The sequence below is a fragment of the Echiichthys vipera genome (assembly GCF_963691815.1).
Source record: "Echiichthys vipera genome assembly, chromosome: 23".
Lineage (NCBI taxonomy): Eukaryota > Metazoa > Chordata > Actinopteri > Perciformes > Trachinidae > Echiichthys > Echiichthys vipera.
In genome coordinates, this window is record NC_139848.1 from 7,237,834 (window position 1) to 7,254,222 (window position 16,389).

The 16,389-nt window shown below is 41.2% G+C and overlaps 3 protein-coding genes across 25 annotated transcripts in view; all 3 read right to left on the reverse strand.

The window, feature by feature from the left end:
- LOC310964519 (mitogen-activated protein kinase kinase kinase kinase 4-like) overlaps nucleotides 1-2,170 on the reverse strand; it is a 32,083-nt gene extending 29,913 nt beyond the window's left edge. For all 22 annotated transcript variants that reach the window (XM_083937682.1, XM_083937677.1, XM_083937676.1 and 19 more), the window contains exons 1-2: nucleotides 1,982-2,170; nucleotides 1,585-1,650 (exon numbers count right to left, since the gene is read on the reverse strand). In XM_083937682.1, the coding sequence (XP_083793808.1) occupies nucleotides 1,585-1,650; nucleotides 1,982-2,038 (123 nt within the window). In that variant the 5' untranslated portion in view covers nucleotides 2,039-2,170. The remainder of the gene's footprint in view (nucleotides 1-1,584; nucleotides 1,651-1,981) is intronic.
- Nucleotides 2,171-5,308: 3,138 nt separating this feature from the next.
- Nucleotides 5,309-10,085, reverse strand: chst10 (carbohydrate sulfotransferase 10). Of its 2 annotated transcripts, none has more exons than XM_083938209.1 (6): nucleotides 9,989-10,085; nucleotides 8,207-8,350; nucleotides 8,015-8,124; nucleotides 7,560-7,785; nucleotides 7,149-7,254; nucleotides 5,309-6,845 (listed from the first exon to the last, which is right to left on the reverse strand). In XM_083938209.1, exons 2-6 carry the CDS (start codon nucleotides 8,310-8,312, stop codon nucleotides 6,293-6,295), a joined length of 1,101 nt encoding a protein of 366 aa, XP_083794335.1. In that variant the 5' UTR covers nucleotides 8,313-8,350; nucleotides 9,989-10,085; the 3' UTR covers nucleotides 5,309-6,292. The 2 variants fall into 2 exon arrangements, with proteins under 2 accessions (XP_083794335.1, XP_083794336.1); XM_083938210.1 differs by having other exon boundaries at nucleotides 8,207-8,346; nucleotides 9,989-10,083.
- A 1,761-nt stretch (nucleotides 10,086-11,846) lies between these two features.
- On the reverse strand, nucleotides 11,847-14,240 carry rpl31 (ribosomal protein L31). Its single transcript, XM_083938122.1, has 5 exons — nucleotides 14,193-14,240; nucleotides 13,573-13,676; nucleotides 12,563-12,688; nucleotides 11,997-12,109; nucleotides 11,847-11,910 (listed from the first exon to the last, which is right to left on the reverse strand). Exons 2-5 carry the CDS (start codon nucleotides 13,674-13,676, stop codon nucleotides 11,879-11,881), a joined length of 375 nt encoding a protein of 124 aa, XP_083794248.1. The 5' UTR covers nucleotides 14,193-14,240; the 3' UTR covers nucleotides 11,847-11,878.
- Nucleotides 14,241-16,389: the final 2,149 nt, after the last annotated feature.

The following is a 16,389-nucleotide window of genomic DNA, read 5'->3' on the forward strand; positions in this document are numbered from 1 at the left end:
TTTCTGTGGATCCGACTGACTGACGGACTGAAGAGAGCCAAAGAGCGAGGAGACAAACTCAGCTTTGTGAGAGCGCTGGGCAGGTTCTGTCTGGAACTGGACAGCTGCTCTTCTACCAGTTGCAACCCCCCCCCCCCCCCCCCTCGCTCCCTCCACCTCCACCACAGGCCACATGCTCATTCAACTGGTTAACATGACAGTCAATGCAGTGACCGACAGCTGATCGAAGGGAGGCTACTGCAGCGGGCTGCGTTGGTCTACAGTAAGCTATGACTTCGCTATAGACGGTTTGGCTTATCTCATGCAGGCTCGTGTCTTTGTGTTAACTGCAGGCTAATCTGACAGCCCTCTCTTGTACCAGCTCCATTCCCACACAGCAGCACTCGCAAATAGAATTAGCATCGGACAGTGAATGGAGGGAGAGATTAAAAGGGACAAAAAGAGGGAGAGGCAGTAATTCTCTGTCCCATACGGCCGGTTCAAACCCATCTGGTGGCAACAAGATAGCTTGCGAGAATCCCACTTCCTCGTGACAGGTCCTCCGCTCCTTCGCTCTGCACCACACAGGGCAGGTTTCAGGTGTGGTGATCACACGTGCACACGCACACGGACGGGTTCAGGCGGGGGAGAGGAGATCCTGGAAGTTCTCTGCACTAGGGGATTGAATGCAGGTCACTGGAGCACTGTGCGCTGTCAGAATTAAATACTCAGCTTAGCTTGCTGCTTAGTGCCCAAGCAAATTGATGTTTTTTTGGCTAGCCTGTTAACAGTCTGCGCCTTGCTTAGCAGACTAGAGGTCTGCTTGACATACAGGCGGGTGTATAAATGGCATATTACAGTGCAGCAGTAGGGAACAAAATGGAGCCTCTTGACTAGCTAGCTGCAGCAACAATAACACAAGGAGGCCCATTGCAACATTGAGCAAGGACGGATGTGTCTCCGATCCAAGGCCATCCCTCCCATCAAACACATCGACCACATCTTTGACTTGTACGCGAGCGCCCGCGGTCGCTCTCTCCCTCCTTGGCAATGTCTTTCAACAGCCGCAATGTTAATTTCCAACAGAGAAATGTGACACCAAGAGCAGATGGCCCCGGAGAGTGGGATTCCCATCCACTGAACTGGAAAAGTCCTGATTTAAAAAACAGGATATGAAATTTGGGGTTTTGTTAAAAGATAATAAAAAAAAAAGGAATATGAATGAGCTGCAGACGGAGACGTGAGGTCAGGAGGATTAAGACAGATATTGTTTCCCCATCCTTACCTCCTCACCTACTTTTCAGTAAAGCAGGTGATGTAAGATGGGTGATGCATCAGACTGTAGACTGTCTGACTCACTCTTCACACACACCTTAACCACGATCAGACTGAAAACAAACTAGCACCAGACACACTACATGTTTCTTTCAGCTCCAGCTCTTAATCATGCAAGATGGGGTCTAATAGCAACATCTGAAACATCTGTTTTATACCCCATGTCAGCTCCTTTGTTCCCAGGCTTGATGAGGGAAAAAAAAAAAAAACACAACACAGTCTGACCACTCACACAAACAGGACAGGCCATGCACTGCGCCTCCAACCAACCTTGTATACTTGTCCATAGGTGCCATTTCCAACCACCTCCACCAGCTCAAATATCCCAGCCGGGTCCTGAAAAGACAAAAACACAGATCGGTGTCAAGAAATAGCGATGCATGTGTTCTTCGTTGACACAAACACACACAACAGAGTCCAGTGTGAGCCAGCTGTTGCGCCCTGGTCTCCCCTACATGCCAAATGCATCTCGAACAAAGGAAAAGCAGACAGTGGCAACACCTCGCTTTGGCTCAGCGGTCATTTTCAACCCCCTAACAAGAAGAGGGTTATCCGAGACCAGGCTTTAAACTTCCCCATGTTCGCACACGGGTGTGTTTTATCGAGCAACGGGGGATAAAACGTAGCAAAACAACACCGAAAAACACACAGGTTCGGTTCCACTCACCCGCAATGAAGCCAAGTCTATGTCTACTAGACTTTTAGCCGGAGAGTCGTTCGCCATCTTTCAAATAAAAGCCGAGCTTCCCTTTGTGACTACGGTGGATAAACGCCGCTGGAGCATCTGCGGGGACTCGGAGGGGTAAACGCGGTCGAGGCCGTCGTGTGCTCCTCTCTGTGGGATCCGCTTCTGGGCAGTAAATGCTGGGCTCTACTCCATGTTGAGGTGGCAGCAGCAGCGGCGGCGGCGGCAGCAGCAGCAGCGGGCTCCCTGTCCGCTCTGAGAGTGCCGCTCGCGTCAGGCTGCGAGGGACACCTTCACTTCCGCCCGCGAGTTTCAACATAAAAGCCTCACAGATCATAAGAATAATAATAATCATTATAATCATTATAATAATAATAAGAAGAATTAATATTATTATTATTATTATTATTATTATTATTATTAGAAGAAGAGCTATTATTCTAAAGAGAATAAAATTATTATTATTATTATTGTTGTTGTTGTTGTTGTTGTTATTATTATTGTTATTATTATTATTAGAAGAAGAAGAACTATTATTCTAAAGAGAATAAAATTATTATTATTATTATTATTGTTGTTGTTGTTGTTGTTGTTGTTGTTGTTGTTGTTGTTGTTATTATTATTGTTATTATTATTATTAGAAGAAGAAGAAGAACTATTATTCTAAAGAGAAGAAGAATTATTATAATTATCATTATTGTTGTTGTTGTTATTATTTTTATTATTATTATTATTATTATTGTTAGAAGAAGAAGAAGATGTATTATTCTAAAGAGAATAAGAATTATTATTATTATTATTATTATTATTATTATTGTTGTTGTTGTTGTTATTATTATAATTATTGTTCTTTTTATTATTATTATTATTATTAGAAGAAGAATTCCTTTTATTTATCCCGCAAGGGAAATTCAATTTTTTCACTCTGTTAATATTACTATACATGTTACAAACACACAGGCCCCAAATACACACACATGCACAGATAGGACCTATATACATGCAATTAATGGAGAGATGTCAGAGCGAGGGGGCTGCCAGTGACCGGCGCCCCGAGCAGTTGGGGGTTCGGTGCCTTGCTCATCAGCACCTCTGCAGTGCCCAGGAGATGAACTGGCTCCTCTCCAGCCACCAGTCCACACTCCATTCATGGTCCACACAGGGACTCAAATCCGAACCTATGGACCGAGCTACTATTATTATTATAACATAATATATTTTTAATTACCTTAGCTAATATTCAGATTAAATTTATTATATTACTTAGAATAGTATAGAATAGAAATATTTTATTAATCCCAGGCTGGGAAATTACAGTGTTACACATAAACACATAAAAGCAGTAATATAAAAATACAATGCAGTGGACAGATTATGAGAAAAAAAAAACCCACAAGGGTGCTTCTGGTTGTATTGTTCTGTTATTATATATGATTGTAAAGTGTGATTCATGTGACAGGACAGATTTCCTGTATCTGTCCCTTCGACAGCGGAGCTGGAGCAGCCTGTGTGAGAAGGTGCTCTGCTGTCTGACCACTGTTTGATGTTGTTGGTGCTGCTCCAGCTGTTTATTCACTTTCACATCTAACACAAAATGATATATTTGATTTAATGTTAACTTATATGAATTGTACTCTACATTGATCGCTATATTTTTGTATATATGTCTCTACTTGGTGAGATTTCCTAACTACTTTATATACATATATAGTTTAATATATAACAATGCTAAATGTATTTGTTGATTATGTTAAGTGTAACATACCTGAAATTGTGAATCAATTATCAATTACAGCTCTGTAGTAAATATAGTGGAGTATAAAAGTAGCAAAAATTGTAAAAAGACAATTTGCTGGACATTTACTGGTCAATAATAGCAGATTTTTATGAATTAGTATTATTATTACTAATCATCACTTGTTTAAACACCTGTGTTATTTGCATTCAGCGGCTTTCCTGGTATAAATTGCAAGTTTTAATATATGTTATTTTAAACGCCTGCAAGTCAATGTTTTCTTCCAGGTGTATTTTATGTTGAAAGCAAAACCGCGTCGCTTCCGCTTTCCTCCTCTCTGCTTCCGTGTGACTTGACGCAGCTGTGAGTGAGAACCGCACAAACACAGGAAGCCGGTCGGCTCCCCACAGAAAGAAAAGGGCTGGGCCTCGATGCATCAAGCGTGGACACCGAGGCCGTCCTCTCCCCTGACCCACCTCACCCACTCTTACACCTGCATGTTTCTACATAAACATCCCCACGAGCGGCGGGGCACGGGAGATAAATAGAGGCAGACAGGACCCGCACAGCATCCTCGTGCACATGCGCATGCTCGACTGTCAATATTGGTAATCATGGGTGTGGCAAGAGATGAGCAATCTCAGGAGTGATGCTGGGTTTGTCAGTGCAGCGGTTCCCAGAGCAGCATGGGGCAGAATGAGCACAAGCCTTCATTTCATTATTACTCAAGCCAAATGTTTACTGGTGGATTTAAAGGTGATGCAGCTAAATAATGCAGCACCAGCTTCACATCACATTAATGTAAAAGATACTGAACTCTTAAAAGCCTGTCAGCTGTGCACCCAGAGATGCTACTTCTATAAACCGCAGTCACATCATTACATAGTGTAGTGTGTGTTAAGGTGTACACAAGTTACATAAACAGAGTTTTTATTCTAAATACACTGGTACTCACTATCTTATGTGTCCAGCTGCAGCGCTCCAGTTATTTATCACACATCCACAATGGAACGATCAAGCAGGCAAACCTAAGCTTTTGGTTAAACACACCAATATTCAAACAAGGCAAGGCCGGGCGAACCAGTCTGACAGGATGGGACGTGGCAGTGGGGACACACACACACACACACACACACACAGGACCATGCAAGCCCAAAGCCTTAACTTAGAGCGATCAGTGTAACACTTAAGCCACTTAACTAACACTTAAGCTCCGTAAAGCAACTTAAACCCATCTGCCATAAGGTAAGTGTGTACACATGTGACACTGATCATGTAAATACTGTTCCTCGATGCACTTTCTTGAAGCTTTTGTTGCTGAAATATGGCTATGAAGTAATTGTTTGGCCCCTCATTCCCATGGTTCAAATGTCAACATCAACAGCCCTGTGTGGTGACATTGGGTCCAAGGGTTTGTGGCCTCTCAGCTAGGCGGTCTAATGTTAAATGGTTTACTGCCACCCTGTGGACAGCTGGTGTCACTGCAGCAGCAGGGACCACAACACATATGACAAACGTTGTTTCCATCCGAGTGGGAACTGAAAAAGGAGCAGCACATTATTTCACATGGCACTTTATTACTTACAAGTGTTGTCCTTGTATTATGACTGCCTGTCCAAAAGGTCACCAGGCGGTTGCAGAGAGTCTTACAACTGAGACACTGTTGGTGTCAGGTTAATAATATTATAAATAGTAACATGTAATACAAATGTCGAGTTGCAAGTCATGTTAAGAACATTTACACGGTACATTTCTGATAGAAAAAGGATCCTTTCAGATCCAGTGCCCATTTCCTTCATCGTCCCAGTGTGGTCAACAGCTGGATAAGTCAGTGATAAGTATTTTGTCAGTTTCATTAAAAGCAGAGCAACCAGAACAATGGCTACCGTATGGGTAAGGGCGGGGCCAGGGTCTCCGTATTTCATTCATTTGAAGAGTCCGTCAAACAGAGGTAAAAACTATAAAAAGGTGATTTGTAGCTCATAAAAACAATGAAAATATCGATGTTCAATAAGTTCTTATTAGCCGCTCCCTCTATTTGTCCATAAATATTAGCATCCCTGATACCGTCTATCTTAGCTTGGGTCTAGCATGATAGGAAGAAGTACAGAGAAGAAAGGACATGTCATAGCGCATAGCACTGTCCATAGCTTTTCTAGCCATGATGAGTAATTGTAACTGGTGATCCATACAGTGCAGTTAAAGAGCTACATTACAGGGTAACGGGCCTGTACCCCTGGCATTACAGAGTACACCTGTTTGACATATGAGGGTAATTCATTCATGAACATGGGGGTGGTTGTATTGACCTTTTTTCCATACAAAATGATCAATTCTGCAGCTTTTATTGCTGCTGAATATCATCGTCCAACATAACCACAACCTGTCAGTTATTCCTAAAGTAAGAACATTACAGCGTGACATCTACAACATACCAGCCTTTATGTTCTGCCGGTTCTGTGGCACACAGTTAGCTACAATACACCTCTGTCCCAGTAAACAAGAGCCGTCGAGAAGATTTTATATGAAAAGATGTCTTCTAGTCAGTGTTAATCATTTTAGTTCAGTAGAAAGTCCGGGCTTGGGTAACCGAACAGGTGGAAGTCACCCTGGTAATGTGCGTAGAGACGCCTGATGTCCCGCTTGCTGATGCCTGAGAAGTACTGCTCCACCTTGGTTCTGTTGTAGCGGGTGATGCCTGGAGGAATGGCTGGGTAGGACACCAGATGGTCGATGCCGGCTGCTTTGAGGATGTAGGGGGCGTCTTGCTCCAGTGTCTCGTGGTGGCCCACCACATTGTATTGTATTTCACAGGGCGCGCATAACTCTGCGTAAGTCACCCAGTGAATAATGTGCTCACCGAACTGCCGGTCCATGCGGTGGCGGCCTTCCACGTCACCCAAGTAACGGACAAAGTCCTCAAAGTGCAGGCCAGAGGCGGCGAGGTCGCTTTCGCGGTGGCTCTTGCGGTACTTACGGATGATGGCCGGGGCGATGTCGTGCTTGTACCAAGGCTCGAAGCGTGGGTTCTTCACAAACTTGTCCTTGAATGCAGAAATCAGGCGCTCAAAAGGGTCCCTCACGATGAAGAACTTAAAGTAAGTGTTTAATCTGCGGAGGAACACAAGGGCTTATGAGTAAAAGGCTGTGAATGCGTGCGATTCAGCGCCTCTCCGCTCTGCTCCCAATGGCAGACGGCAGCGCACATAGCCAAGTAAACACTCCGGTGTAATAACAGGATTCTTATGCCCTGAGGGTGAACAAATCTACAAATGTCTTTCTAAGCAGCACCCGGAGCTATGAATGTACCTGACTCAATCACACGCACCGGGGCATTCACTCGTTACATTCCCACAAAGCGTCGAAAGCATCAGTACTGAACACTTTCAAACGCTACCCCTACTCTTAACTAACCTGTGAGTAATTTCCTGCGGCGTGAGTGAAGAGAGGCGGGGCAGGCCGTTCTTCTCGTGGTCGTGAACGAGATTCTCTGGGATCTCCTCCACAGTGGGGAACGCTCCTGCCAATGTTAACAACACAAGTCATTAACGGAATTAACTAAATACACGAAAAGATCTCGTGTCACAGTGGTTCGTTCAGCTCAACACACAATAGGCAGTGCCCTTCCCTGCCTGAAGGATATTTACACCTGGCAAGACAAGAAACAGGCTAAGAGACTCATTAAAGATATCCGGTAACAGCCTTTTCTCTCCCTGTTGAGGCCCCGGAGAAGCTTCTACCCTCAGGTCACTAGGATCCCTTCTGAGGAGCCACTCCTTATGATGATAGCAAACATTGTTGTCACCTTCATCCAACCCTACTTACCGTTGAGGACAATGAGGACCTTCTTCCATTGTGTGTTGCCCACTTTAGGAGTCTGGCAGAACAAGATCTTGTGTTTGTCGCAGACAAAGATTCGATCCAGGACAAACTTGCTGATGGAGATGTGGGTCAAATTCCTGAGGCTGCTGTTCTTACATACAGTGGATAGCAACTCCACCCGCCTGTCAACGACCGACTGCCAATTTGTCACTGTAGGTACCGCTGAGGGCTGACACACACACGCACACAACACTAATGTCACTGATGTTGTTTTTTAATAGAAGACAAGGGAATGACTTTGCAGTGTCCCAGTTATTTATCCCAAATCAACAATGAAACGTTCAAACAGCATGCAAGAGCAAAGTCTCATCTTAAGTAAATCAATTAAAATACATCTGCCATAAGAACTTTATTTAAGTCAGTAAGTAATCTAATTACTAATCAGCTGCATTAGTCACCTGATCAGACGGCTTTGGAGCTGGCTTCTCTGGGCTGGATCCAGGAATGGGTTTAACCACCTTGGTGCCTGGCACTGTCCAACTCTGACCACCGACCCTGTCTCCATAGTCTGAGAATACACATTATAGTGGGGTGGTCACATTTACCCGTGTGACTGACTGTAGTGATCAAAATAAAGCACAACTTCTTACCGTCTATGGCTCTGAAGCTGATGAACTTGCTGACAAACATCAGGATGAGCAGCACCCAGCCGCAGGCCCCGAGGAGCAGCCAGTGGTGCCGCATCGCTTCGCTCATCAGCCGACAGCCATGGAAACACTGAGCTCCGCTACTACCTTGACACACACACACAGACAGCTAACTGAAGACTGTATGGACTATCAAGGTGTTATGTAGACTTAAAGCCCTTCAGCGAGCACACCTCTGTTTTTATAAGAGCAAGATATGAAGGTGTGTGAAGGTGTGTTTGCTCATTAAGCGCTGTGGGCGACTGGGCACACACTGGCTGAAATCTCCCAGGAACAAATGGCATGGACGTTTCTCGCTTGGTTGGGAAAGAACGAGGGTAGGGGTCGACCCATATGGATTTTTTAGGGCCTATGCCAATCACAATTATTTTCATCAGCCTTAGCCAATGACTGATATGAACTGACGATTTTCTTTGACGATTTCCAGCCACCCAGAGCTGCCTGTGGACGCCTATCGGCCAACGCAGCAGCCCGCATCATCAATGCATGTTACTAATTCAACTTCTTCCCCGGAGTTGTTTGTGCTTTGTCGTCTCTCAGGTCTCTGCTGATGGTGGTGGTGGTGCCTGCTGCCGTGGTCCTGCATGACGCTTCCTGCTACTATTATCACTATTACTCATATAAACTATCATAAGTCTTATAAATTATAACATTTGTAGCCAGTAATTTATCTCATTGTATCACAGCTGTTATTACCATTTCTCATCACTGATCACATTTACCACCAAAATTATTATCATTGTTATATTCTGTCACCTCAGCTGTGCTTGTTTCTACTGTTCTTCTGTATTAACTGCCATAACATCTAAGTCATATTCACATTACTATAGATATTATTATAGTTACTGGAAGTGTGTCTCTCTCTGTCTTTGTGTCTGTCTTTGTCTCTCTCTGTCCATCTGTCTGTCTTTTCTCTCTCTCTCTCTCCCTCCTTCTCTTCCTCTCTCCGGTGCAGACAGATGTCCGTCCTCCACAGAGCTGGGTCTGTCTGACGTTCCTGTCTGTAATAGTGAAGGTTTTCAACGCCACTGTACTCTACGGGGGAATTGTTGGGTCTCTGTAAATCATAAATAAGTCACAGAGTGTGGTCTTTACCTACTCTGTAAAGTGTCCTGAGATAACTCTTGTTATGATTTGGCACTGTAAGTAAAGGTGAATTGCATTGAAGTTGATTTTGTATTGGTGTCCGATTATTTATAACATAAAGGTGATGAACACCGGTTCGAGGGGCCCCTAGGATTATTTTGTGCCCCACAACAGTCTCTAGACTCGCCTCTGCATGAGTAGACAGTACTTATTCCGCATTATTCTGTCCGGAACATCATTATTCTGTCCGGAACATCATTATTTTACAGAATATAGGGAGTCAACTTACACACCACACTATCTCAAACACGAACCGTCCTGATGGGGAATGAACCGCACCACATAAACTACCGTTATCTGCGGAACAAGTGAGATTAGTTAGCTGGAGAATGGACATATATGGGTATAATAATACATTACCGTTAGCTCATTCGAATACAGTGACTTAGCAACCGCGCCTCATCCGAATACAGTAACTTAGCAACCGTTAACTAGCTGGTCAGTTAGTTAGCCGAGCAGCTAGCCACACCTGTCCCTCCCAGCCATGGAGCCGACAGCTCAACCACGCCAGTCCTTTCTCGGTGAGGTTAAGTCAGTGTGTGGAAACAGAGGCAGCACCAGAGCAGGGGTGTGTCTCACCTGTCTCACTGAGTTACAGCAACTTCACAGCGGAACAAACTCCGGAGAAAAGGTCGGTGATGCCATCGTTTGGCTGCTGCTGCTGCGTCCCTGCTCTTCACAACATCCGAATGCTAAACAAACAGGTGGCTCCCCCTGGCGACAGCGCGGCGCTACTGCAGGGCACGGATTTCCCCCCCCCCCCCCCCTTTCCTTTCTACAAAACTTTATTGACAATTCACTACTTTACAATTTCACACAGGAATATTTCATTTGCATTACTCGTTTTTAAATAAACATAAACAAAGCGGCAAGGCTCTAAGGGCAATACGTTGAAATTAAAAAGAATACTAAATAAATTAAATTAAAGCAAATGATTTTATATATACGGGGAAATACAGTTTAATTTCAGTTAACTGAGACAAATTAACATTAAAAACACTACTAAATAAATTAAAAAATAAATTAAGGCAAATAATTTTAAATATAAGGGAAAATAGTTTAATTTCAGTTAACTGACAAAAATTTAAATTGAAAACACTACTATATAAATGAAATTAAAGCAAATCATTTTAAATATAAGGGGAAATAGTTTCATTTCAGTTAACTGAAGCCCTTCTATATAAATTAAATTAAAGCAAATAATTTAATATAAAAAGGGAAAATAGCTTCATTTCAGTTAACTGACAAATTAAAATTAAAAACACTAAATAAATAGAATAAATACATTTTTCAGCAAATTACAGCAAATCGTTTTAAATATAAGGGGAAATACAGTTTAATTCCAGCTAATTGACAGATTAAAATTAAAACAGGACTAAAAAAACAAATTAAATTAAAGCAAATCCTTTTATATGTAAGGGAAAATACAGTTTTATTTTCAGTTAACTCACACAAATAAAATAAAGCATATACATAAAGTTATAAATACTGGAGGCAAGACTGTCAATGTGACAGTCCTCAAAAAGGTTTCTATACACAAATAATCAATACATCAAATTTGTATTTTGAGGACATATCAATAAATCACAGACATTTTTGTAACAGAAAAACACGGTTTTATTCAAAACACCAAAAATTGTGACATCAAATGGCTTTTTCTTTGGAACAGCTCTGCATGTTTACACAGTGTTTTACTGTCATCCACTTCAGTAGTTCTCATTAGATTTCTCCAGCAGATGAAATGTGAGTTTAATAGTCTGGTTTAGTGTGGACGACATCTGAAGACAAATAAAGCTGCTTCACACACAGTGAAGGATGTTGCATGGTGACAGTATGTGAAAATACTCCCAACACATGGCTAAAAGGCCTGCATTCAAGTTACCCCCAGTGAACATCTCAAATTTGTTCAAAGGCATTGGGATATCACTTATTAATTCCCTTTCAGTTACTAGATTACGAGTGAACCCTAACCCTGAAACAAATTTAAATGAAATGCATAGAAAAGACTGCTCCTATCATTTTACACTGAAGAAAGTTGTTTTAGACTTACTTTCCACAACAATAGCATATTGTTTGTCTTCTTGAACACTTTGCATTGAGGACTGCTAATGTGGTAAGTATATTATGGAGCTTTTTTATTAAGCAAAAAGTGCTTAGTCAAGTCATCGACCTGTTTTCAGATATGGACATTATCCAATGTATTCATAGTACTCAATGTGCATCAGAGGTAAATGTTGATAAATTTTAACTGGATATGCTGTCTGTCGAAATGATGTTTTTTTTTTTTACAAAAATGAAAGGACTGCACCTAAGCACATTAAAAGGGTAAACAGTATTTCCATGTACATAGCTCTGCAATGATAACCATTTATCCAAATATCACCCCTAATATAACAGCTACGTACAAAAATAGAAATAAAAACACAAGACAAAGAGGTCCTTTTCATTTATTTATTCGACTTGCAGAGTTTAGTTTTCATCAACATTGACTGTCTGCAGACCTGTTGGAAAAGGAGGTTGGAAAGATTAATGAAATGTCTTTGTTGCTTCAGTAGGTGAATGACAGATCAGCCGGTAGCATATTTACCTTTGCATGTGGTGACAGGAACATATGTGACCAGGGTGTACAGTTTGTTGGGAGAGTCCTCATCTTCATTACGCTTCCTGGACAGTCGTACGCGCATCCTGTATGGCACGTTCCTGCACAGCAAAGTTTGATGGTTATAATCTTCACTAAATGCAACTTTTACAGTGTTCAGCACATGTCATGACTCCAATCTAATGTACATGTTAGAGTTGAAGTGTAAAAAAACATTTCTAACCACAAATATGAGATGTCAGCCTTGTTTCCTTGTCAGGGAAAACCCAATGTTCTTAAAAGCTGACACATATCTTGTAATAGCACAATACAGGATATCCTAATCTGAGGATGATGTTTTTCCTCATAACATGCAACATCTGCAAGCAGTTTTGAATCAGAAAAAAAAATATTCTACAAAGTGCTTTAAAAAAAGCACACAGTTGCCTTTATATTTATGGACAGTCATTAATTTGGTTTTATGAAAAGCAAACAAAAACAAACCTCAACAGATTGTTACAACCAAGTTTGCTGTGCGTTTTTCTCAGATATGAGTAGTGAAGGTATCATCTCACCTGACACCCTTGCTCCACACTGCCTTGTTGAGGCGAGTGTCAATGCGAACATCGGGAGTTCCCATCTCCTTCATGGCGAACTTGCGGATCTCCTTGATGGCGCGGGGAGCCCTCCTCTTGAAGCCCCTACAAGGAGAAAACACCATCAATAAATGTGATAAATCGCAATACTGACAATTATGCAAACAAAACTGTTGTCAGGGGGTGTAACGATACACGCATTCGTACCGAACCGTCACGGAACGGGCACTTCTGAGCGGGTACAGCGGTGGACTGCAATCCGTAAATGTGGCATACAGTGTTAATAAGGCGAATGTCCAGTCTGAATTCTCGTGCAGATATTAAAACTTGATGTCAGCGTTCCCCCTGACCGTTTAGCCTCCGGCTTGGCTTGCATGTGTGCAGCGTGGTGCGCAGTAGCAGCCAGCGAGTGAGAGTAGCAGAGCGGGCATCATAGCTGTAGCAGAGGACGCCCCGCACGGCGCAAGTGTTTGTGTGGATCGATGGCTAACGAACTATATGCCGAACGACAACATGAAGCCAGAGCTTGCAGACGTCTTCCTGTCATTCAAATCTCAATTGTGGGATCATTTCAGATCTCAGGTTAATTATGATGTTAATAAAAAAAGGCACCATACAGGTGTTTTTTCTGTGAAAAAAAAACAAGCTGTGCAAACCCAGCTTCTGACACTATTTCAACAACCCCTACCTGGGAATTCAGAACAGGCAATTACATAACCTAAGTAAATGCTGCAGTTGCAAATATTGAATCAGTATTTAATTATTGGAGAATTGCAAAAGTGTATTATCTTGAAAATGTGTATGTTTCGCACTGACAGCTAAAACTGTTTAACTGTTGTGTTTAATTGTTTACCAATTAAATCTATGTTCATTATGACAACCAAGCAGTTATTTCATTTCCCCTTATCTGTGAACAGTACTGTGAATAAAGACCTGTGAAATGTGATGCATGTACCATAACACACTCAACACGAACTGATTGCACTTACACTCCATGGATGCGCTTGTGGACGTTGATGGTGTACTCTCTGGTCACAACCTCGTTGATGGCTGAACGCCCCTTCTTTTTCTCTCCTTTCTTGGTTGGGGCCATCTAGAAAGTACATGAATACATTTCTGCTTGAGCATATGGTTGTGTCAACATTTAGTGTACACGTAAGCACTTGGAAAAAACAGCACCAACGGCTTAACTTCGGGACTTGAACCCGGCACCGCTTTGATACACCAGACAAGTCTAACGTTAGCATTAAGCTAGGTTGCGCCAACGATATAACTCAACCCAAACTAGCCTGCATGCTAAAACTTTTATGTACAGTAGAAATAGCAACCTTAACTAGTACTGGTGCTTCACGTTAGAAACAACGTGTCTAGCTCAAAGAAAATGGGCACTGGACAGCCAGGGAAATTGAGGCTAACCCGCCCGAGTCAATGCCGTACCGTTGTTCGCTTATAAATGTCTTTAAATAAGTCAAACTACATTAAAAACCTGTTATAAAGGACAATACAACACTTATATGTGTGTTTAGATGAAGTGAGATGTCAGATGTGTCTTTAATAACGCAGGATGGCGATAGATTGTAGAAATATAATTCCCGATAAAAATACTCACTTCGGCTCGTAGTTGAGGCGGAAGTCGGAAGGACGGACTCAAAGCAGAGGACTGTGGGTAAAGGAAACCGGTGCGTTTGATAAGATGTCCGTCAACAACACGCGCGAGTTAAGGGTTCCCGAGGACAAACGTTTGCCAGTGTGTGAGCAGAAAGAGACATAACATGAAAATCACTTAAAAAAACTGGATATTTAAAATAATTTAAATATTAGGGACGCGCTGCTCCAACACCCCTGGACACTTTTCTTTCCATTTGTGCAACAACTGCAATTTGGTCACCACCTAAGTGCAATCATTTCATTTCCGTGAATTTGATTTTAATTGTATCCTTATTACAATTTTTTTATATTTAACTAAGAGTTTACTGTTTACTGTCTATTGTTTACATTCTATATTTAACTTAGAGTTGATTGTTCACTGTTATTGTTTTATTTCCTATATTTATTATGCTCAGTTTGTTTACCATCTATATTTAACAGTTTGTTTATTGTTTACCTCCTATATTTAACTTAGTCTATTGTTTAACTTCTATATTGAACTAAGCGTTTATTGTTTACTGTCTTGTTTACCTTCTATATTTAACTAAGAGTCTATTGTTTACTGTCTATTGTTTACCTTCTATATTGAACTAAGCGTTTATTGTTTACTGTCTATTGTTTACCTTCTATATTTAACTAAGAGTCTATTGTTTACTGTCTATTGTTTACCTTCTATATTTAACTAAGAGTCTATTGTTTACTGTCTACTGTGTACCTTCTATATTTAACTAAGAGTTTATTGTTTACTGTATTGTTTACCTTCTATATTTAACTAAGTTTATTGTTTACTGACTATCATTTTACTTCCTACATTTATTTAGCTCAGTCTGTTTACTGTCTATTGTTGACAGTATTGTTTACCTTCTATATTTCACTAAGTTTATTGTTTACATTCTATATTTGACTAAGTTTGTTTACTATTATTTACCTTCTATATTTATCTAACAGTTTATTGTTTACTTCCTATATATTTATGTAGCTCAGAGTTTGTTTATCTTATACTGTATCTTTTTATACCTTCTTATTTTCTACCAAAGTGATTTCCTCGCTGGAATCATCCCAACGGGATCAATAAAGATAAAATAACTGTTGTATGGACAGTATTTTTGTTTTATGTCTCTACTCTGCATATGCCAGCTTCTTTTGTTTAGGTATGTGTGTAGGATGTGGTTTACAGTAGTTATGTTTTTCTTTTGAACAAGAATGTCCGCTGCCATGTGTTGTATATATCGTGAAGGGACATTGTAGTTGTACGACACACACACAAAGAATCAAATTGTACAAGGCTTTGAAAAGATAAGGTGCATTTCAAGCACTCACAATACATATTGTATTTGTTGGGTTTTTGAGGTGTACATACAGCCGATACACCAGCTCCATTTTTGTCTTCAGCTAATAGGTATCCTAAGAAGTAATGCCCGAAACATGTTTTAATACCATTATAAAAATTCTAAAATTCTATTTACATATTACATCTTTCCTCGATCAGACGTACTGTCAAAGTTAAGTGGTCGTGGTTATGTGTCAAATTCAGCACTTACCTCAAAATGCAGAAGCTTGCATTTAATGGCTGTCCTCATAACTCACTGTGGGAAGTTAATGTGATAATCTCCATAAACTAGCACTACATTTGAATTCCTTCAGGTCCCCAGATCTCCCTTATTTGGCAAAATGTAAAAACGTTCTTCTACATTTATTTTACAGTAAAAAAATACAGAGTGAAACCAGATATTACTTGCACATTTTAAAATTGACCTTGAACCTTAGACAAAATAAATATGTAGTAGGAAAAGCGCTGAGCGGCGTCAGGACTCATTCTCTTCAGGTGTGTAATGTCACTCAGCTTTCACGTCACGGTTGCAGGTGTCATGTTGAATCCAGGGCTCTAAGATAACAGCCGCTTTCCATTCTTATTGTGGTCTTTAAGCTGTTCATTGAAGCTGGTGTGTCCATTGAATGTGTCCAAGCACTCACAGCATGCACAACCTGCTTTTTTTTCAAATGTCACTTGTTGAACTAAGAGTGTTGATACAACAACATCCCGGAGGCTTAGTTTATCCACCTGTACAAGTCTTTTATTGTGACTCTGAATGGTCAACCACTGGAAGTTCAAATAACTTATCCTTTCAGTCATTTAAAAAAAAAAAATCTAAGCGTTT

Excerpts from the sequence above, each read along its gene's own strand:
- chst10 (XM_083938209.1), bottom strand. The coding sequence starts at position 8,312 with ATGAGCGAAGCGATGCGGCACCACTGGCTGCTCCTCGGGGCCTGCGGC. Across the intron at positions 8,125-8,206 it reads CAGCTTCAGAGCCATAGACG|ACTATGGAGACAGGGTCGGT; the intron begins GTAAGAAGTTGT and ends GTGTATTCTCAG. Across the intron at positions 7,255-7,559 it reads GGTCCTCATTGTCCTCAACG|GAGCGTTCCCCACTGTGGAG; the intron begins GTAAGTAGGGTT and ends TAACATTGGCAG.
- rpl31 (XM_083938122.1), bottom strand. The coding sequence starts at position 13,676 with ATGGCCCCAACCAAGAAAGGAGAGAAAAAGAAGGGGCGTTCAGCCATC. Across the intron at positions 12,110-12,562 it reads GTGTGGAGCAAGGGTGTCAG|GAACGTGCCATACAGGATGC; the intron begins GTGAGATGATAC and ends TTTGCTGTGCAG. Across the intron at positions 11,911-11,996 it reads TCCTGTCACCACATGCAAAG|GTCTGCAGACAGTCAATGTT; the intron begins GTAAATATGCTA and ends CTTTTCCAACAG.